General features: G+C 37.3%; 1 protein-coding gene across 2 annotated transcripts in view; it reads right to left on the bottom strand.

Moving 5' to 3' along the window:
• Nucleotides 1–24,463, bottom strand: part of ASCC3 (activating signal cointegrator 1 complex subunit 3) — a 284,673-nt gene that overhangs the window by 131,223 nt on the left and 128,987 nt on the right. For both annotated transcript variants that reach the window (XM_080390028.1, XM_080390029.1), the window contains exon 14: nucleotides 5,269–5,403. In XM_080390028.1, the coding sequence (XP_080246154.1) occupies nucleotides 5,269–5,403 (135 nt within the window). The remainder of the gene's footprint in view (nucleotides 1–5,268; nucleotides 5,404–24,463) is intronic.

Here is a 24,463-nt window from a genome sequence, read left to right as displayed (position 1 = left end):
ATTAAATTCTTTAAGTCCCTAAACCTTCTGGGTAAAAGGAACATTTTTCTGTTGTAATAATGCAGGAAGTAGTCAAAAAGAATCAAAGATTTCCATGAAATATAAGAATTCATTTGTATTTAATTACAATGAAGGCCATTTTGCTTTATTACAAAAATCAGATAACTTAGAATCATGGAATTGTTTAGGTTGGAAAAGACCTATAAGATCATCAAGTCCAGCCATTAACCTAGCACTGCCAAGTCCACCATGTCCCTAAGTGCCACATCTACATGTCTTTTAAAAACCTCTAGGGATGGTGACTCAACCACTTCCCTGGGCAGCCTGTTCCAATGCTTGACAACCCTTTCAGGGAAGAATTTTTTCCTAATATCCAATCTAAATCTTCCCTGGCACAAGTTCAGGACAGTTCCTCTTGTCCTATCGCTTGTTACTTGGGAGAAGAGACCAACACCTACTGTGGTGTATGATTGCATGGACTCTGGGAGCAGATCAAATGCACGAAGACACTTTATTAAAATCAAGCAAGTCTTGTATACCTTTATGGGGGGCTGACGTGTCAGCCTGTAACTATGCTCAGTAATTTTCCACTCTTAGCTCTTTTTTTTATTCCAGACACAGAAACTTAGCAACTCCTTTTATCTACAAGGCCACAAGCCCTGCAGACTACTCCCTATCTTGAAGTTTCTCTTCTTGCTCCCATGGCTTCCTTCCAACAAGCATAACTGTGTCTCTCTCCCAAGATTGGTTTTTGCTCACTGATGCCGTTGAGCTAGCTCAAGACATACCCACAACCTACCACGTTACAACCCCCTTTCAGGCAGTTGTAGAGAGCAATAAAGTCTCCCCTCAGCCTCCTTTTCTCCAGGCTAAACAATCCCAGTTCTCCCAGCCGCTCCTCATAGGACTTGTTCTCTAGACCCTTCCCGAGGTTTGTTGACCTGCTCTAGACACGTTCTAGCACCTCAGTGTCTTTCTTGCAGTGAAGGGCCCAAAATTGAACACAGGATTCAAGGTGCGGCCTCACCAGTGCCAATTAAAGAGGGACAATCACTTCCCTAGTCCTGCTGGCCACGCTACTTGTGACACAAGACGGGATGCTGCTGGCCTTCTCAGCCACCTGGGCACACTGCTGGCTCATGTTCAGCTGGCTGTCAACCAGCACCCCCAGGTCCTTTCCCCCAGGCACTTTCCAGCCACCCTTCCCCCAGCCTGTAGCGCTGTGGGGGGTTGTTGTGACCCAAGTGCAGGACCAGGCACTGAGCCCTGTTGAACCTCATACAATTGGCCTTGGCCCATCAGTCCAGCCTGTCCAGCTCCCTCTGCTTAGCCTTCCTGCTCTCCAGCAGATCAGCACTCCCCTCAGCTTGGTGTGGTCTGCAAACTTACTGAGGATGTACTCAATCCCGTCATCCAGATTGTCAATAAAGATATAAACCAGAACTGGCTCCAGTACTGAGTCCTGGGGAACACCACTTGTGCCCAGCTGGCAAACGCATTTAGCTCCATTCACTCTTTGGGCTCATCCATCCAGGCAGTTTTTTACCCAGCAAAACATATGCCTGCTCAAGTCATGAGCCCCCAGTTTCTCCAGGAAAATTCTGTGGGAAACAGTATGAAAGGCTTTACCAGAGTCTAGGTAGACAACATCCACAGACTTCCCCTCACCCACTAGCAGGTCACCTTGTCATAGAAGGAGATCAGGTTAGTCAAGCCAGACCTGCTTTTCATAAACCCATACTGGCTGGGCCTCATCACCTGGTTGTCATGTATGTGCCACGTGATGGCACTGAGGATGACCTGCTCCATAACCTTCCCTGGCACCAAAGTCAGCCTGACAGGCCTGTAGTTCCCCGGATCCTCCTTCTGGCCTTTCTTGTAGATGGACATCACATTTGCTCACTTCCACTCAAATGGCACCTCCCTGGTTAGCCAGTACTGCTGATAAATGATGGAGAGTGGCTCAGTGAGCACTTCTGCCAGCTCCTTCAGTACCCTCGAGTGGATCCCACTCGGCCCCATAGGCTTGTGTGTGTCTAAGTGGTGTAGCAAGTCACTGACCATTTCCCCTTGGATCATGGGGGCTTCATTCTCCTTCCCATCCCTGTCTTCCAGCTCAGGGGGCTCAGTACCTAGAGAACAACTGGTCTTACTATTAAAGAGTGAGGCAAAGAAGGCATTCAGCACCTCAGCCTTTCCCTCATCATTTGTCAATATGTCTCCCCCTGCATCCAATAAAGATGGAGAATCCCCTTAGCCCTCCTTTTGTTGCTAATGTATTTATAGAAACTTTTTCATTGTCTTCCACAGCATTAGCCAGATGAAATTCTAATTGGGCTTTGGCTCTTCTAATTTTCTACCTGTATAACCTTATGACACCCTTGTAGTCCTCCTGAGTGCACTGCCCCTTCTTCCAAAGGCCATAAACTCTCCTTTTTTTCCTGAGTTCCAGCGAAAGCTCTCTGTTCAGCCAGGCCAGTCTTCTTCCCCGCTGGCTCATCTTTTGGCATGTGGATATGCCCTGCTTCTATGCCTTTAAAACTTCCTTCTTGAAGAATGTCCAGCCTTCCTGGACCCCTTGTCCCTTCAGCACTGCCTCCCAATGGACTCTGTAAGCCAGGCCCTTAAACAGGCCAAAACTGCCCCCTGGAAGTCCAAGGTAGTGGTTCTGCTGCCCACCCCCCCTTACTTCTCCAAGAATTGAAAACTCTGTCATCTCATGATCGCTATGCCTAAATGGCCTTCTACCATCACATCACATCACCAACAAGTCCTTCTCTGTTCACAAACATGTCCAGCAGGGTGCATTCCCTAGGTGGCTCCCTCACCAGCTGTGCCAGGAAGTTATCTTCCATGCACTGCAGGAACCTCCTGGACTGTTTCCTCTCTGCTGCACTGTATTTACTGCAGAAGCCTGGCAAGTTGAAGTCTGCCACAAGAATAAGTGAGTGACCTTGAGATTTCTCTAAGCTGCTTATAGAATATTTCATCTGCTTTTTCATCCTCGGTGGGTGCTTTATAAGACTTCTGCCATGATACCTGCCTTGTTGGCCTTCCTCCTGATTCTTACCCATAAACACTCAACCCTATCATCACCATCATTAAGCTCTGTAAGTATCTTCTAAAGCGAAGTCAGCTTTTCTATATTTTTTCACACAGATCAGCATTTGGCACTACAATCCTCAAACAATTCAAAATTTGATTTAGAACAGATGCTCAGATTAATTACAAATGTATGTGTGCTGGGCTGGGGATTTAGGGGATAGAAGAAAAGCAGGGAAATTTGCTATTTTACTCAGTATCCCCTAGATTTCAGTATGATGCATAAATACTTTTAGAAAAAGAAGCTATTTCAGATATGCAGCCAGCCAACCTATATGCCATATTATCTACCACTCTCTTAATTTGTACTATAAATGTTACCTTAATACTATCCAACTACATGCAGCAATAACCTGTATTCCAATAGGTTTGGAACTTTTCTCTGTGATATTTTTGTGGTTCTCATCAACATAACATGCTTTCTAACTCATTTAATCCCAGAATGAAGAGAAGAACTAAACATATAGCAGTAGTTTTCACTGAAATACACAGTAAATTGGACAAATACTTTGACAGCTACCTCGCATACTATGCACTGCTGAAATAAGCATATAACTTTTCCTAACTTCTTTAGCAATAATTTTGTGTGTCTAAATAAGCACTGGTACTTTCAATAGCTTAAAATATTTCCCCCCTATATTAGCATTGAAAAATTAATATTATTTTTAATAAATTAATGAGTTTCAGGTTTTGTCCCAAGAAATCTAATGAGAAAAAGTTCAGCATTAATTACCAGTGTTACAGTAGAAACATGGGAACTCCAGGTTCAGGTTTGATATTATTTTTATAAGGCAGCAGATACTAACATCCACTAGAAAAAGAGGGGCTTTTTGATATGTTATTTTATGTAATATAAGGATATCAATTTATAAAGCATAGATTTTGAAATATTTATTATTGCTCTCAGAAGCACCATGACAGAAAGAAAATATTAGAAAAGATTTTTTAAAATCAGGATCAAACCCAGAATTTTCTCTACATTTCAGAAATTTGAATTTACCAACTGTAACATCTATGCTCCATTCAAAATTAGTAAGTATGAATAAATCTTTCCACATTTTCAGAAGTATAAAATAGGGTAACATATTTATTACATTTAAAGACAGACACAGAATCTAAAACCCTCACAACATTCCTAATTCACAGGGGCCCAAAACATTTATGAGTTTATAAATATATTTGCCAGGAAGAGAAGGTATCTTATAAGGATATTAAACTTTCTACAATGAATAAGTATCTCTTCTATGTTCTGCTATTTAACTGAGGAGAGAGAAAGAACATTATTTTTCAGGGAATATTAAGAAGACACTGTCAACTCTAATATTTAGACCTCAATATCACCAAATGCAAATGTCACATATAACAGTGAATTAAGAATTGTTTTGGCAATATTGTCTCATCAGAAATGCTAGCATATTGTTGAATAAATGAAAAGAAGTTGTTGCAGACCAAGTTACTTCTGATTGTTATTTATCAGAAAAAAACCATGGAAGGTCAACTAACATAATTCATAGAAAGAACTGTTAGAATGCATGCAAATGTACAGTTTCAGCTGGCAAGTACTTGGGTACTGCTCAAAGTACTAGTAATTTATGATACATATACATATTTTTAAATATGAATAGATTAAGGGGGCTAAACCTTTGTGAGATTCAAATGGCCATGCCATTTTGACTCTTAAATAGATTACTTTTTGATTGCCTACCATTAGTTGATTCATGAGGGAAGTCAGATGGTTCTCCAAAGATGTTAAATGTACAGACTAGGTCAGTTTAATACTTTAAGGCAGTTTTCTGTCTTAAAGAGTGGACAGTACCAGGTGCTTAGGGGGAAAGTGCAAAAAGCAGGAAATATGTACTCTCCCAAATTGTGGCAACTGGTGTCTTTGGGACTTCCTGAGCTGCAGATTATATGAAGACTACTGTCAAGTAGTACAAGTTGCATAAAACACAACCAGTTATCAGCTTTTGAAAAAAACGTAAAAGTAACAGCACTTTTCTTTCACTGTTACTCTTTCCTCTATTCAGTTCAGCAATTCCACACATCCCTTCAGAGCAAAATATATCTCCCCAGAAGCTCAAAAATGCTTCATCTCTTCCCACCTTGGACTGTTGCAGAAAAACATGAATTCTAGGATTTCAAAGTCTACCAATGTAAATTACTCACCTGTTTCTCAGCTAGTCCGTAATCTGACCCTTGGGGTGACAAGAAGTGACAAATATGACCATTGTTTTTTGCTTTTTCTCGAAGACCCATAGCAGTTCGTACTGTGGCATTTCTAGCATGAACAAACACCATTACCTTAAGATGGAGAGAAACAGGGATGATGAGACAAAACAGAAGTCTTAAATAACGAAAACACTTTAATTACAAAATACTTCCTATAGGAAAGAAAAAACCTATAGTTAATACATGACATACTGATGAAAACTAATGTTGCTTTAGGGAAGGTAAAGCGTGATCCTGCCTACATTGTATTTAATGTTTTCAAAGAGCTTTTGAGAAGGTTCTCTTTTTTTATTCTTTAGTCTTTAAAAGACTGAGAACAATTGTTGGATTTTCACAAAGTAGGGAGATTACCATTGATGTGAAGAGCTTTTCGACACATCCTAAATGATCTGGAAAGCAAACAGTAAGGTGCTAATTTTCCTGATAGTACGACTTGACTATGTGAGGCAGCTGAAACAAAAACTGACTACAAAGAACCTCAGGAGGATACTTCAGTCCCAAACCAATGGACAATCAAAGAGAAGAATGAAATTCAGCACCAACAAATGCAAACCACATACTGGGATACAAATTTTAAAATAACAGATATGATCATGGGTTTTAAACCACATACTATCACTCACTAAGATACCTCAGAAACACTGTGGACATTTCCCTGAAAATATCAAGTAAGAGCTGAGTATGTCTGACATCATTGTGATCATTCATTCAGAAAGACATATGACTATTACACAAAAAATAACTAAGAAACAAGCATTGTATAACTGTCCTCCACCCAGACGCTCTTCTAGTTTTTATAAAAAAAAACCCTAATTTTCAGATGTGTAGCGTGTTTTCTCTATGAAATTTATCTCCCACTGTTTTTAAAGTATATAATGCAAACCTGAATTCATTCACTTTTCTGTATTTCATGATCACATATCAACACCTGACCAAATTTTAAAATTTAAATTTAAAATGATTGACAATAAATAGAACTCAGTGAGAGGCAGACAGACACCAAGTCTGATTAAACAAAATAGACCACTTTATTAACTGATAGAGGTGCCCAACGTTAAGGTTAATGTTTACTTGTAATCTCAGTACATCACCAAATAGTTTGTAAAGAACTAGCCCTAGCTAAAAATTGACATATAACACCTTGTTGAATGTTTTTGCCCCAGTGAAGTTCATAAGCATTTACCAAATACATTGTGAGACAGCAACGTGATCTTAAAAGGGTTAATTTAGCCTGTCCTAACTATGTCAGAGAATATTATATTTCAGTGGCAAAATCTCTGTGCATTAAATTATGCAAATAAGTTAGGAAAACTAATTTAGAATAGAGAGAAGTGGTTCCACAGCTACAAGCTGTGTAATTAGATCCGTACTCTGCAGTTCAAAGCTAGCTCTGGTGTATATAGCCCTAGTGCTGAAAGCGTCTGCTGCTGCTCTCCTGAAACCAAAGCTTTTAAATAATAAAAAATATACAAGAAAGGAGAAAGAAAATGTCTCTAGCTAGGTTACCTCCCCAGAATTTTCTCAAGGTATGAAACAAATCAAAAGTTTTCACCAAAGACTTTGTTAAAAATTCAAAGGAGTAAGTGTCTGCATTTCCCAAGTGTTGCATATTCCAGGTTGTAATCTTTCTGAAATGCATTAGTGCATCACCAAAGCACTGCAAAGCGTACTATTCAAAATACCTACAAGAACTAGTATTTTTCTGTTATCAGAGACATGTAACTAGACACTAGTGGGATTTACATTTTCACCTGGAGAAAGAAACACACAACATATACACATAACAAAAGTATCTAAAATAATTCATGAAAATTTGTATCAGGTACTTAAAATCACTTGAAACACCTTTCTTCTGCCTTTGACAGTAAAGATGCTTTCACTAACTTTTGCTACTAGGAAATGTGTCTTTCAAACTAACATTCTCTGTAACAACTTCAAAACGGTGTTTTCATCCTTTTGGAGAAGCACACTGACTCTTTCAGGTATCTTTCCATCCTGTTACTAGAGTGCTAGTCACTCAGTGCTTGAGTTCAGCATCTCTTTTTACTTAACACCTCTCCTTGAGGACAGAAGGCCTAGGTTTTGCCACCCACTTTGCATCACATCTTTCAAAGAAATTAAGACAAAAGAATGAATTTATTTAATTCAATGTTGATATTAATTACGTAGTTAAGAGACAAGTATATATACTTTATTTTAGCTTCAAGACATTGTTTGGCTTTGCTCAACTTAATCCTTATAACATGTTCTTTTATGTGGTATCCAGTTCTTGACCTGGGTATCACTTCTACTGAAAATGAAGTTAGGAATACGGATCAACTGATCAATCTATCCAGCCATTTTCTCCCTTAAGGTCAGCATGAAACCTTCTCCAAGTATTTTACAAAACTCTGTTCGTAATGAGGTTTTAACATTTTTCCCCAAGGAGAGCTGACTGCACCTGTTTATGTTAAACAAAATCATCCTTTGCACCTCATTAAAAAGAATCATCTACACCAAGTACAACTCGCTAATGTCTAGCTTTATTCTAAGGAATAATAAAATTGTTTCTCTCTTGTGTTGTGCTTTCCCGTCGTCTACCAAGATACAGTTCAAAACTCCAGTGCCTAGTATTTACAGAGCGAAAAGCATATTCCACGCAAAATATAAATGAAAATAAGACATATGGTTCACTAATTGCTCTTGTTCAAAAACATTCACTGCAAAATCAGAATGTCTTGATTACCAGATCTAAATGACAGTGTGACAGTGATTTCCCCTTCCTCTCACTAATATCACAATGACTTATGAAGATCGCTATCCAGAACTAGTAACTAAAAGACCAGCAATGAAGTATATGAAATAGGAATTTTTATAAGGTGACCTATAGCTTAAAAAGTTTAATGCAGAAATCTTGCTTTAATTTTAGCAGATATTTTTATTTAGAAAATTAAAAGTGCTTTCACATCTTAACATCATGGGAATGGAAAAAGCTGAACAGGCTGTGTCACTTACCAAGGCAACAAGAGAACTTGAATTTATTTTCTAATTATTTTAATTCATTTTAGTACATCTTGTATTTAAAGGAAAAATTGATATAATCTGCATGTGTGTGTATTAAGATCTTTTACACTACAAAACTGAAGGATTACTAAGCTACATACAAACTAGTTCTAATGAGACATTTCATATATCCTTCATTTTGTATAGAAAATTCTTCACAGGTTAAAAGCAGACTGCATTAACTCATCATATAAAATTAAATGATGTGCATTAGAATACAGGAATTTTCATTCAAGCTTGAGGGGTCAAGAATGCCAAAAAAAATTTCAGCAAGTCACCATCAAAATATTTATACATTCAAGGGAAACATTCAGCAAACCCTGCTGAAGAACAAAACTACACAGTACTATACAATATTTTAACAGAAAATATTAATGAATAACAACAACAAAGAAGCCTACGATGCTGCATCAGGTAATCAGTACTGTATTGTGATATATTCTGAACTCCTGATAGATTACCATTAATTGCTCTCTGCTAAGCTTTAACTGTTCACTCAAGTAAAACCTAGGTTTTTTGACAAAACCTCTACAGAATCTAATAAAAAAATCCATTTAACATAGCTATTTATCTAATTATATTTCTATTTAGACATACCAGGTAATAACTCCTATTTAGTTTACAGATATTTTTACTATCATAATGTGCACTTGCTCATCTATTTATACGTAATACTACTTTTTAAAGACATCTGTCCTATAATTTCAAGTTTTTAGTTTATTTTACTGTGAAATCTATTTTTTATTTAACACGAGCCCACCCTAATGAATATTGCATTGTACAATCCCATCTAATTTTTATTACTGCTCATGAAACTTTATGTACAAAGCTATGGTAAGGACATTATATTGGAACTACTTTCTTGATTTTCTTCCTATCTGCCCTTCCTTCATTTAGCCTTTTGTGTTCTAAATCTAGCCATAAAACAGGCTTCACTATTGTACACATTCTGAAACACTACCATCTTTCTTGTTCCTCATTTCTCTTAAAAGAGTTTCCTTCTCGATACACCTTCTGCTGTTTCTTCTCTGACTTGTTACAATCTTTATTGTTACAGCTCTGTTGTAATTCTCGGTATAAACTTAGTTCCTCCTGATTTTGTTTTCTTCCTTTTTCCTTGTCTTTCCTCTATCTTTGTTGTATTGTGTCTAGCAAAAAATCTTCCCACTTAACAAGACTTAAACACAGAACCTGTGAAACGATTACCATTTAAAAAAAATTTCTGTAGGTGTTCTAAGTATGTAACAACTTTTATCTTTGGTGGAAAAGAAATACTTTTGTAACAGTACCCATTAGTTCCAACAATACATATGTATGTTTTTTAACATGCCTTTTTCTTGTTTCTGTATAATTTATAGGCATTCTGAAAACTTACGGGCTCACTGATTTCCAGGTGTCAGGAGATGATTTAAAAGGTGCACAGAATCCCTCATGAAAGGTAGGTTCCACCACAAAAAAAATGGCCTACTACAGTAAGTTATTACATTGACTTTCTAGGATTATATCTAACAAGACATTTTAGCCTGGGGTAACCAAGGAACTTTCTTTAACTAGAAGTTGATACATTTTCTTCCTCATCTTGTGACTTCTTTCCCCCTTCATTTAAACTTTATAACCTCAGCTGAATTTTTTGCCCTTTTTGAAGACGGGGATGACGTGCTCTCTTTCAGTTCTGAGGAACCTCCCCTGATCACTATGATCTTTCAAGGATTATCATAAGTGGTTCTGCAATATCGGCCAGTTCCTTCAGCATGCGTGGGTGTCCAATCAGGATGCATAAATTTATGTAAGGGTAAGTAAAAGGATAAATCTTAGCTCTGATCTTTCCCATTTGTCTCAGGGATATCCTTTGGTATATCTCAGGATTCCTGCAGGCAAATCTTATCAGCAAAGACCAAGGTGGAGACTGAGTAGCTCAATCTTCTACGTGTCCTTTGTCACCAGGCTTCCTGCCACACTCAGCATTTTCCCTTGTCTTCTTGCTGCTGCTACACTATAGAAGTCCTTCTTGTTGCCCTTCACACCCCTTGCCAGATTCATCTCTGGATGGGCTTTGGTTTTTCCTAATCCTACTTCTGCACACTTGGACAGTGCCTTTATACTCCTCCTGAGCCTCCTGCTCCTGTTTTACCCTCCTGTATGCTTCCTTTTCATGTTTGAGTTTTGTCAGAAGTTTCTTGCTCATCCATGCTGGCCTTAGGCCAGCTTTGCTTGATTTCCTGCACATCAGGATGTACCGTTCATGATCTTGGGAGATGTGATACCTGAAAATCAACCACCTCTCCTGGACCACCTGCCATACAATTCCTCCAAGCAGATCCCTGAAGAGGCCAAAGTGCTCTCCTGAAACCCAGGGCTGTGGTCTAGCTTTTTGCCTTGTTCTTTCCATCAGAATCCTGAATTCCACCATCTCATTGTCACTGCTGACAAGGTTTTTCCCAGCATTCATATCCCCAACCTCTCCTTCCCTTTCTGCAAGTACAAGGTCCAGCAGAGCATCAAATCTCATCAGCTCCTCTATCATCTGTGCTAAGAAGTTGACCTCAATGCACTCCAGAAACCTCCTGGATTGCTTTTGCCTTGCTGTATTGTCCCTCCAGCAGATATTGGGGTGGAAGTCCCCCAGAAAGACCATGGTGACACACGAGGCTTCTTCTAGTTGTCTGAAGAAGACCTCATTTACTTTATTTCTGATCAGTGGTGTAGCAAACTCCTACAACAATGTTGCTCATGTCTGTCTGCTGGCTAATCCTCCTCCTAAGCTCTCATCTTGTGCATCATCCATCCCTAGGCAGAGCTCCAGGTATCCCTGCTGTGCTCTCACATGCTAACAAGTTTCTTGCCATCCTGGCCTGACCTTGATCAAGAGCTTGTTTCCACCCATTGCAGCACTCAGTCATGTGAGCTATCACATCACATCGCTGATTCTCAATATAATCTTAACTCAGGATCTGGACGCAGACTGCCAATTTCTCTTTTTTGTTCCGTATGTTGCATGTTGTAATGCACAGGCATTTCACAGAGGCACTCAGTTATGCTCATATAAAACATGACATGGTGTCTTCTACCAGTGTGTAAAAATGAAAGATATAGGGTTTTGGTGTAATTTCCATTCAATGCTATGGATAAAACAGTTCTGGACCCGTAAGTTTGACATTAAGCCTCTAGCATTAAAATAAAAGACTGACGATATCAAACCTTTACAGTGAAGAACAGTCAGTGTGTATACTGCAGCACTAATGGGAGGATGTTTCTGAGAAAAAAAGCATTTGCCCATGTGAAACTTCATGACTCTTCCCTTATACCTATACAACAGTTACATACATTTTCCACTAATATATGCTGATTGGTTTGTCTGATTTAATTTACATTAGGAAGGTCTAAATTATTAATTACTTAAAAATTGCAAGCACTTGTGTTTACGATCTTGTTTTATTATATTTTGAATTATATTAGATGGTCTATAAAAAATATTCAGTTATGGAATCAATGCCTGAATATGGATTCTGGATATTAGAGGAAACCTGTTTCAGAACAGCATAATGGGATCTATGCTGTCTTCAATTTTCTGGCATTAGCCAAATATATGAAAAAATGCAGAGGAAAAATAAGTAGAATGAAAATTAAAGTAGAGGACAAATTATTCAATAAGACAAACAAATAACACATTACTGACTCCTACAGGTAGTAGAAATTATTCTGAATTTTAATTAACAGGATAGAAATAGAAATAGCAATATCTATTCTTGTATAGAAAATTAAGCAAGAATAGCTAGTCTATTACTATGCAAATATGTGTCATTAGGCAGTTAAGAATTGCGTTTTTGCAGATGCCAATGGACTTGAACGACAATTATTATTCAAAATTATAAGCTGCTTTTCACTGCGTCTTTTTTTAGAAAAACAAGTTCATGCAGTAATTTGTTTCAAGCATTTCCCTTTATCCTGTTCTGACATCAACTATTTTGACTTTGTACAATAAAATATCTTTCTACATTACCATAAATTATATTTTAAACATGTCTACCATATCTCTCTTACTATTTATACTTATATGTATACCATCCATAATGTGAAAAAATAACCCAGGAGCCAGTAGTGATAAACACATTCAGCTTTACTGAAGGAAAGAAACATAGAGGACAGTGGACAAATCTTTGCATCTATTCCCATTCCTTTTACTTAAGTAAAAAGGTTAAGAAAATCGCCATGTCAATCTCTATATCTTCTGGTTTTGTAAGATCCAGTAACATAAATCAACCTACCAAACAATTAAAGAACAGAACAGTCAGGTTTTCTAGGTTATTTCTTATCAGTACTGATTTAAAAACACAGACCTTTATACAGAAGCTTTTTTTGCTCCTAATCAATAATTCTGCATCATCAGAAAAGTGAAGAACTACCTTCAAGAACAAGCAATGTTTTTAATACGAAACTTAATAGTTATGAAGAATTTAAATGATGCAATAATTTGTAAACAATAGCAAACTGTGCTAGAGCAATTAGAATGTCCCTCATAAACCCATACCTTATATGTATCTCAAGATATCCTCTCCTAAATAAGAGTACTATAAATACCTCACAGTTAAATACATGAGAGTATACAAATGGAACATATTCTGGAGGCATCTCTTCAGTAACCACAAAGAAAATTATCAGCATCACAGCACTACATATGTGAGAAATCTCATACTCTGGAAAGTGAACAGAGGTATTAAGTCGGAAGGAATTCCTTGATGCATCTTAGTGTCTTAATATTAAATTCCCATCCTTATGGATTTCTCAAAATGGCCTATTTTCTATAGAATCCTGTAATAATGTATATTTCAAACCTATGAATGACATTACTATTGGATTCTCATGAACATCTATTAAAAAATCTGTGATAGCCATAAGGTCTCCGTGGACAGTAATTATATCATTACATTTTGAATAATTTACAGTAGTTTTAACAGTAACAAGGAAGTTTATTGGTTGATACTCCCTGTTATGTTAAACTAAGCACACAGATTCATTTCTTTCAGGACTACAGAGCAAGAATTTTCAAACTTTTTGGACTACTGACAACCATCAACATGTCTTCTGGAGTATCATTTATCCTTGCCATTAAATTCTTACTGGAGAAAAATGGGAAGAAATCCTAAATATCGGTAAACAGAAATCTTTTTTAGTAGGGTGGGTCACTGCACATCAGACAGGGGATCATCCAGCTCATCTCTTGAACAATCAGGTAGACTTACTGGCCTGCTTGGCAAGGGTGGCCACAGAGGGTGAAGAATAAAAATGGGAACATCTGTTAGAACAGCTACATGTTAAACAAGACCATTCTGGAAGTAAAGATCTGTTTAAGGAAGCAATCAGTAAGGGGTGGTCTGTGACAAGGGAAGTGTGCAACACCATTGTCTCAGCATGCAACTCATGCAATACTTGACTGGGAGAGCACAACCCCCACAAGGATCAACCCCTGCACTGAAGAGACAATAAGGGGCTGTGGGACACCTGCCAGGTAGACTACATCTGTCCCTTCTGACTCTCAGAGGGAAAATGGTATGTGTTGGGAGGTGCTGAGGTGATTTTGGGACTGACTCAAGCAGAGGCAGTATGGCTAGCAACAGGGGATAACACAGTAAAAGGCTTAAAATTGTGGTTTAGTTGCCTGCCTAAACCCAAATCAATTCAATTGGACAATGACAGCCACTTCACTGCTGGTGTGGTCCAGGAGTGGGCATGGGCTGAAGGGATACAGCGGGTTTTCCATATTCCTCTCAGACAAATTGTATTGTGGAATGCACTACTGGGCTTCTAAAACGAGCCTTGAGGTCTCTCAGCCCTGAATGGGTGCAATAGGTGTCTGATGCAGCAACTAAGGTTAACAGCTGTTGGGGAATCAATATTACATGTTAAACGAGTATGTTTATGTAACATGCTCCTGATCCATAGCATTTTGTCCCAAACCCTTGTCTATTCTACCTGAGAAAAGAGATAAGAAAGATCCAACAAAACCACTCCATTATTCTAGACAGCTTCTTTTGCTGGATTTACCCTCTGTGGGACAGGTATGCCTGTCTGAAAACTCTGCTTAACCTGTATGCATGGATAGCCACCAACATCCATGAAAAGGACCACCGAATCCATACTCGATGGATTATTCTGTCCTTTTAATTATTCTTGGCATTGTATACACATATATAGACAGCAGGCTGTGGACAAACTTGTGGAATCCAGGCTCCTGATTGCAGTGTGGATTGCTACTTGTATTGTTTGTTTGATTTTGTCAGGAACATTTTTGCATTGCACTAAGGAAAGATGTGGTAATGGAATCATGGGGTGAATCCCCCAGTTTGGCTTGTCAGTTGTACAAAGGTTTGGGTGTAACTGGAACCAGATGGACCAGGGGATAAGTGTTGCCCTCACTGCTTTGGCAGCAGAGGGATTCAAATTTACAATGATTAGTTTAAATCTTACAAAAGTATTGGAAAATGAGTTTAAAAGGTCATAACCTAACAGGAAAAAACCCCATCACATTGGGAATAACTGAATACTCTTTTCTTGAGCAAAAAGAGAGACAACTGTGGAGAAACAATGGGACATAGATCAAATACTCATGGGCTTTGCATCAACTCCTGAACAATTCTACTTGGGAAAATTTGTGGAATCAAACTTGTTATTGATCTCTGAACAAAAATTCTGGTATCTGCTTCTGTGCCTTGTACTCTAGTACCATGATGGGATTCCTGCTCTGAAAGTGATTATTTTGAACATGAATATAACGTGCATTGGGACACAGATTGGTGTATACACAATATGGTTTCAGAGAAGCGTTTACAGATTCAACAGGTATCTAAAATGACTTTACAAAATAGATTAGCTTTAGATGTGTTATCGTTGGAAGAACATGGGATATGTGGAATGTTAAACCTAACCAAAGGGGAATGCTGTATTACCATCCATAATGCCTCCACATCTACAGAAGAAGCACATGCAAAGATGAAGGAAAGTGCCGTTAAGATCAGAGAATTGTCCAAGCAACACAGCCAGCAGATTGGTTTGATGGACTTGGCTCTGGGATAATGGCAAGTGATAAGCATTTCTGCTACCCAATTATTTACCAATGAGCCTAATTATGGAATAAAAGTTTTTGTTTACCTACGGACCTCAGGTATTGTGTATACCCTATTCCAACCAAAAGAATCAGCAAATATGAGTCACTCCTCCCTCCTCCTTGGTGGGACATGATAGGAATTAAATTTGATTTTTTGTTTCAATGATTTACTGTACATTAATAATACCAGAAGAACTGCAACTCTAAATAGTAGCACTTGTTACCTTAAACAGTGGTATACCAATACCGACCTTATTGTATAGCTGTGTAAGACTACGGACATAAACTGAACACCTCGTGAATTCATAATTAATGGAAAAATACTAAATTGCTGCTTCTGGTCAACATAAATCCATTGTGAACACCTGAGTACACATATAGACACAAGCGACTATGTAAATACAAAGATACATGCAAAAATTAGCATAAGGCTAACTTATTCTTAAAGCACACTAACATTCAGAAGGCCACCTAATTGAAGAATAATGGGTTATTATATACATAACTTGCTATGGCATCCATTTCCAGCAATTTCCTCAACTATTTGTGTAGGCAGCTGACAAGTTATTAAACGTTTAAAGCCAAACAGATTTGACCAAAAGATATAGAGGAAAATAATAGATATGTATCATTTGAAAATAACATGAAATATCTGCTATATAGTATTTTTTGTAGCATTATCTTCCACACAGCACATCAATACAGTATTTTTAATTAAAGTAAGATACAAAGTTTAATTTGTTCAGGCTTAAGCTTATATTAACTATCACATCCTTAAAATTGCAAAAGGCAGTTATTGTGGAAATGAAGTGCATAAATAAATGATGAAGATGCAGAACAAAAATAGTGTACCATCATTGAATTAGTTTGTCTATGATTTTGTTAAAGAAACCATACATACAAATGAGCCCTAATTGTGCAAAAGAAATTCTACGGAAAGAATTAAGGTCTTCAATTAATCAGCAACACAGAAATAACAGTTGAGTTGCATGTTATGGGAATTACTATAGCAGGAACCCCTTGTTGATAGCCAGGCTAGGAGCATGGGGAGAAGTTCAGTGCAATGTCAAACCCTATAATCTGGCCCGAAGGGACCAGAGGTGGAGATTGTAATGGATATACCTTTAAACTGTTGTAACCTGAGATTTGAGTTGCATGTTATAGGAATTACTATAGCAGTAACCATCCAAACCAGTGGAGGACAACTCTTACAGGAAGCAGTGCAAGTGCAGCAGTGACTTGACCCAAGTTGGCTTTTGTGCCCAGTTAATCCACGCAACACACCATGTCTCCAGTCCTGACTGACCACCATAACAGATGAAGCCCAAAGTAACAGACTAAATTAACTCAGTGGACATTTGTGGACATTTTACAGAGCCTGTCCGTCAACTATCAAAGGATGGGAAGGGGAGTGGTGATTAATGATGTTGCACTGGAAAGTGTGGCATGACTAAATGGTATAGAATAAGGCGTGGATACTGTCCTGATTTCAGCTGGGATAAAGTTTTGTGGTGTGGTTTTTTTTTTTTTTTTTTCCTCTCTCTTAGTAGCTGGTGCAGTGCTGTGTTTTGGATTTGGTGTTCGAATAATGTTGATAACATATTGATATTTTTAGTTGTTCCTGGGTGATGTTTATAGTAAGTCAAGGACTTTTCAGTTTCTCAGGCCCTACCAGCCAGAGGGCTGGAGGGGCACAAGAAATTGGGAGGGGACACAGCCAGGACAGCTGACCCAAACTGGCCAAAGGGATATTCCGTACCATGGGACATCATGCTGAGTATATAAGCTGGGGGAAGAAGGAAGGCAGGGACGTTTGAAGTGATGGTGTTTTCACAAGTAATTTACATGTGATGGAGCTTTGCTTTTCTGGAGATGGCTGAATGCCTGCTGATGGGAAGTGGTGAATTAATTCCTTGTTTTGCTTTGCTTGCCTTATTACAATGTCTTTATCTCAACCCACAATTTTTCTCACTGTTACTCTTCTCCCCCATCCTACCAGGGGGAATGAGCAAGCAGCTGTGTAGTGCTTAGTTGCTGGCTGGGACTAAACCACAACAAACATCTACAATCATCAGCCACAATTCAGCTATCCTGCCAGACCACTTTACTTTCTGCATTTGTGTATTTTTATATACCTACATACATGTATGCATATATAAATTTAGAAGCAATATATACACTTATATATGCAAATAAGCTACACCAGGTGGTGAAGTAGAAGTAATCTGTATAGATGCAGTGTTACAAAAACTCAGACTGAAAAACTCTTAGGCTGTAAGATGAAATTCTGGGAAAAAAACCAATCTAGATAAAGAATACATTTTAACAAATCCAGTAACTTTTCAGTTATTTGTCCGAGTGTGCTAGAAACTCTTTTACCCAGGAAAAATGCTAGGACAAGCTTAATTCTCAGGGTACTAAGTTCCAGAGAGACCTCTGAAGAAAATACTATTTTATTAAATCTTATCTTATGACACAGCTATAAAAGCATTGTCAACAGTTGCAGTAACTAAGCCTATTAAACTTCTATCTTCACATGGCTTCTGCAACCAAATAATAGCTGGAAGACTGATAATAAAGAAATTTAATCCATCATTTTTACAGATGAAATTAATACCTGTCAAATTCACTTCTGACAATTTAATATAATAGATTTAAAACAACTACTCAGTGTTTCTTTTTTGGTTTAAGATAGCATTGTAAGAAAAACAAGATGACACTTCTTATATCTGCAAAGTTCAAGTCAATTATTGTAAACAAAGAACAGACTAAGTGATTGCTTTATGTGCAATATATAGCACAGAACCAGTTTTGACTACAAAATTCAAGTGTAATCTGTTTCTGATCTGTGACATCAAAAATCCTGATTTGAAACAGTATTAAAAATCTGTGCAAGGTGATACTTAGAAATTATGTCAAGATATAAAAAGTATATAGCAGCTCAGTATTACTTCTATTCTAATGAACTAAATGCAGAACAGTGTTATGGAACGTTTTAATTAAGTACATAAATTCTAATTAATAAAGCAAGCTTTTTCTCTAGAAAACTGCACACTGACCACCCAGTGCACACACTAATTAAAAATTTAACAAGTATATATACTCTGCACATTAAAAAAATACACATTTCATTTTAAAAGATAAAGCTTGTCATAGGTATATTGGATGCAGTTAAGACAATACTGCAAAACCAAAACATTAATACAGAAGAAGACTGCTAAACCTAAGAAACTAGTTCAAATCAGAAAAGCCAAAGCTCAGAAACTAACAAGGTACTTGAAAAAGCACTTTTCTTCAAAAGATTCTTAAGAAAACTGAGCTGAAATAAGCACAAAATGGCAGTCTGAAATCACCACTCATAGTGCATCATTGAGAATGGATGGTTTATATCAGACTGTTCATTATTTTAAGTAGTTTTTCTCTACATTTTTAGTCCCAGTAGTAAGATTTCCATCATGTTAATTCTAAAAAGATTGCCATATCTTCACTGGTTTACAGTTCCTAAAGCCTGCTTCACTCGAGTTACCCAGAGTTGTTGCTAAATAGTTAAGACTACTACTACTACATTCATTTTTGGATGCTGTGGTGAGGCTTTCAATAGTTATTTACTGTTTCAAAAAACCAAGTCTTTACAACAGACGACTTGGCATCTTTGGCCACCAGAAAAGCTCTTCCTTGTGTATTGAAACCACTCCCTGCAAAGCAGTGATGCCTCCTCAGTATTTATGTACTGACACCTTGACCCTCAATGCCTGCACTGACAGCAAGGGCAATGAGAAATTCCACTGAACAGTCAGTTTTTGCTATGAACTGAAAACACCAAGCTCAGTGAGAAAAGGAACTTCCAAGGAGTTGCAGAGTACCAGAGCTAGCGGAAGAAAAGTTAAAGCAGACAATATGTCATCTCAGAATTACACAACACTCTCAAAAGCAGCGGAAAAACAGACATTCATTGTCTTAAAAGGAAAAGAGGTTTCAGAAGACAGGAGAATGCCAAAAGCACTCCAAGTTGAAAACTGTAATAAACAGCCAAAACAGCAAATGTGCAAAGTACATTGGGTAAGGAACCAGGACTGAAACTTAGGTATCTGTGGCTGAAGACAAGTAGAGTAACAGAGTACTGAAGGTCAGAAAAAAGCCATACAGGACAGTAAGGTGCAGAGAGTAAATACAGGAGACCTGCTGAAACAACACAAAGGGCAGAGAGAACACAGGACTTATTTTGAAGGTTTAAGTAACATTAAAGAGAATCAGCTATGAGAAAAATAAAATAAAATAAAAGGTTGCAGGAACAGAAGAGATGAGTAGTCTGGGGAATATAGCAAAACCAAGAGTTTCATGAGTGCAGTTTGTGGAAGTACTTCCTCTGAAAGCTTTTGAAGAACTTCACCAAATCCCCTTCTAGTTCATAATGCAAGTAATTAACAGGATCCCAAGAAATTTTATGCAATTTCAGGTTTTTACTTTTTTATTTTTTGATCAAGAGAGACTGTTCAGACCACCTGGGGGAAAAAAAAAGGAAAGAAAAAGTAAAGCTAGCAAACAGTAAGGTTCTGACATTCTTAACAGCAAAAGTATTTAAGATGGGATGGGGACTATGACAGAAACGTATGATCATCTCTCAGTAACCAAAGTAATGGGATAAACCAGCTAAAGTTCAGCAGCAGCAGAAGATATAATGGATGTGAACCTATACAACCAGTGATGGTCAGAGTCAAAAAGTTAATTCCCTAGGATACTAACTTAAGCAACTGAACCTTGGCAAGCAGCAACAGCTCCATATTCTTTAGATAAAGGAATTTAACATCATATGGAAATTTTCACTTTACATGTTTCAGAAGGAAAAATATCCCCTTTAAAATAATTGTTATTTCTTAAAACTCCTAAAAATACTGTTACTTCCCAAAGCATAGCATGACAAGGGTGCTTTTCCCCCTCATACATTGTGAAGATAAAGGCAGTATGATATGTGTTGTCCTAAACTGGTTAGTAATGCAACGTTTCAATTATAAAAATGACGTTTATATGTATGGTCTTCAGTCATTGTCTTTGCTGATCTCATCAGGTTCTCTACTGGCTGCCTCAGAAAGGTGCTACCTGCTCCCCAGAACTCATTGCCACTAGATGCCCTTCTCACAAGGCTGTATAATGTGAAGAAGCTTTTCCAGCTCTGTAGCTGAATTAATGCTGTCAATGCATGTGGCCCACTGCTAATGATTGCCTAGCAAGATACAGCTGTAACCACTTTGAGGTAATGATAATTTTCTGTGACCAAGACTTCACCCAGCCTTCAAGGGAACAGTATCCCAGCACATATATGCTGGCAAAAATACTCTACCTGCAACTGAGCAAGAAGTCATATTCTCTGATTAATGAAGTGTAATTTCAGGGTTTTTTTCCCCCTTTGTTTAAAGAAACTTTTATTTCAACCTCTCAACAAACCAAGCTCCAAAAGCGCAAATCAGTCCAAGAGAACCTAACATCTTTTCAGATAAGATCAGAACAGAGTAAATTCAAAGAATGGCAGGAAAACAAATTTTCACTAGCTAGTATAGAGCACAGAAGGACAGTCCCAGGAAAGCAGACATAACAGCCCTAGAGGTTCTGACTTAAAGCAGTCTTTAAGAGGTAAGATCTGACAAAGAAACCTCCTAATGAAGATCCACATTGTTATTAATCCTACAAAAAAAGCACACTGACTTGAAAAGCACCTGGAAACCTCTTGGACATTCAATCATGATAAAAATTTTCTGTAACAAACCCCCTAGAAAACTCAGTAGGGCAAGCCATCTATCATTATATCTTTCCTCAAGTTAAACAAGAGAAGAATTGTGCTATAAGACAAATGTTACAGTTTCAGTTGCATTTGGTAATTCAAAGTGAAGCCTACAAATGAGATATCTCATTAGTTTGAGCAGATGGATCAAAATTAAAGGCTGAATCACCAACTCTTAATTTCCCAGTAGCCAGGAAGAGCTTGAAGTCTTGCAGAGGATGACTGTTGAAAAATCAACATAAAAAGCTTCTCTCCATCTGTCAAAACACATGCCTGTAGAATAAAACTACCTCCTACCAGCCTTTAGTCTTAAAAAATGAAAACACATGTACAACTATTAAAACACATGAACATATCACATCAGTCAAGCATCACACTATAACCTATAATATGACAGGAACACATCAGCATGACTTCCATAAGAGTAAATTATTTGTTTCTGGCATGGTAGAATTCTTTGAAAATGAGTTAACAGAACAATAGGTAAACAGTGTTGGATTTAACTTATTAACACATTTCAAAGACTCTGGCAAAAAAAATCTTAAAAGAGATGACACTGTGAAAGTTTGATGGCCACAAAAGGTGTATATTCACTCATGGAACATTATAAGAGCAAAAATATTTTTCTCCAATTCTGGTATTTCTTTGTTGCACTTCAGCATAAAACAGAACAGGTAGGGTTTTGGCTCTATGGAGGACTGCTAATTAGATCTGTGTCTGTCACACATTACTGCCTGAATAGCTACAAAATTCCAACCACGTCCTGTATTCCATACAGATATACAACTGCTGTGGAAATTTCTTCTAAAGTATTGGGATGCAAATACATTTTTCTAAGAATATATTTAAAAATAACCACAGCTTTGTTAAAAAGCAAACAAACTCTGCACACACAGAATGTAATTGAACACAAGTTTCAAGGATAACACAAGCTAAGAAAGGTTAACAGAGCTTGATGGTAACAGACTATGGTGAACATGGACACAAGGTAACGGATTTCTATAAACTAAGAAAATTAGAGGAAGCTAGTAAACTTTAGAAGATGAAAGGATATTCTCAAAATTATGAAAAGACATGAAAGAAACCCATCCTAGTGTAATGGTCATCATATTAGCTCGTAATCTTCATCTTCCACTATGGGTCAGGCATTTCAATGTAAATATATCTATGTGAACTTTTTAAATTTTTGCCCTTTTTTTTAACATCTGCAGTCGGTTTAATGATTAGAGAGATCAATTTGTCATAGCATACTTATTAAAAGGAAAAATCCCTAATTTTTAATGTCTCACAATACTACATACTATAATTAACTGTATTATACAATGAGCTGATATGCTTGATTCTGCATTGTCAAAGATTGTATACCACTCATTTCAGGATATGAATTTTTGTTTCATAAGTATGAAGACTCATATGTTTTAAATACTCTGAAAGGAAGTCCAGTGTAACTGGTTGGTATTTAGACATGTATTTAAGACAGTTCTGCAACATAGCAGAACAAACCTTTTCAAGCAAAGAAAATTCTTAACAATTACAATCAATTGAATCAAATTAACTGAAGTGTTTTGAAATCAAATCAATATTTATATAGCAAATGAAACAACACTTCTGCTTTGCCTGAAATATGCTCCTCATTTGGTTGTTGGTTTGAAATACAGTTTTCAGAAATTGAGATCAGCAACAGTGTCTGCTGCTGAAAATGTAACATTAAGTAGACTACAGTTCTGCACTTGACCTCTTTCAGCTGTAGCTCATGCCTTAAATCAGAACACTCATGCATTCAGCTGCTAGTACAGGAACTAAAACTGTTCTCAAGGAAAGCTACAAAAACATCTGCTAGAATTAGGCAACTTACTGTACTTGATTTTTTCCAAATAGTATTATATATGTTTGTAGACAGTTTTTTCCCTCAGTGTGAAGAAAAGAGAGGGGAAGAAAGCAGCAATAAATATGCTGGGACAGCATGCAACTTCTGACAAGAATTGAAGACGTTACTTATTTAGACATACCAATTTAAAGAAACTGCTACTTGTAGGTTTATCCACTGCAAGTGAAAATATGAAACTGTAACAAGAAATGAAAGATAAGAAACTAAACATAGCTCAATGTTACGAATTTGGTAGGGTATGCGCATAATTGACAATGAGGAGAAAATAAACTACAGTTCCCTTGGTACTGCCAATAAATTTTGTTAACAGTCTTCACTCAGGAAAATGTCAGCATTTCCACATGTTATCTTCAAGAAAGTTTTCTGAATGTAACAACAAGTAGCTGATACAAGAGAAGGTAAGTGTAAGAATGGTGTTAAAGCAGGGGAAGCAGGAAGACTAAAAAGCTGTTAGTGAAGTATCTTCCCCTCCCCTGCAAGTCATAAACCAACTGTTCATCTTTCAGAAACATCACAACCTGTATTTATGTGAAAAAGGGAAAACGTGCAATTCTCAGTGTGACTGTGTGGGTGAGTTTCCTTCTTTTTTATATAGGTTATTTAGTGAAATGCCTCTTCGAGGATTATAATGCACTAGCATTTGTTCCTGCTCCCAACAGGTGCCATATCTGCTACAACTACTGCTGCATGTGCAAATTTGTAACAAAAATGAGACATTGTGTGTGGGTGCTTCAGGAACATAACAACAACAGAATGAGAAACTATTCAGGCACATGAGTTAAACCCATGATCTTAGGTGGAGGGGAATATCAGACTTGAAAATTCACTGCAGAAACCTCTACTGTAAAGCACAATGAAGGATTACTTCCTTTAAACAGAAAAAACCACAAACCCCAGGATATTTTAAATGACAGATGCTGAGCCCTTGTGCACCATGTCTTGAACACTCTGTAATTCTCATCACTCACCTATAACATGAGACACTAGAATATGAAAGATCTGGGAAAGGCTAAGAATAATAACTAAGTGCTGTATTTTTTCTTTTTTTAATCATGAAATGTACCTTAGCATAAAGTCTCTAAAGCACTGACCTACTTTGCCTTGTCATTTTTAAAAAAAGTGACATAAATATACATTAATTACTTCAAGGGATAAATAAAGTACCAGGAATTTTCACCTTAGCTAGAAGCTAACATTATTTAGCCTGTTTAGATTTTCTTGCATGCTGTTTCCATAAAGTGTTTTCAAGATTAGAAGTGACCTCTGAAGTGATGTATCTCAAAACAATTAAAAAAAAAATTTCTTAATACATTGTTTTGATATC

This window comes from Falco punctatus, assembly GCF_963210335.1.
Source record: "Falco punctatus genome assembly, chromosome: 5".
Classification (NCBI taxonomy): Eukaryota; Metazoa; Chordata; class Aves; order Falconiformes; family Falconidae; genus Falco; species Falco punctatus.
The sequence above is the reverse complement of the archived record's forward strand: the minus strand, read 5'-3'. Positions and strand labels throughout refer to the sequence as shown.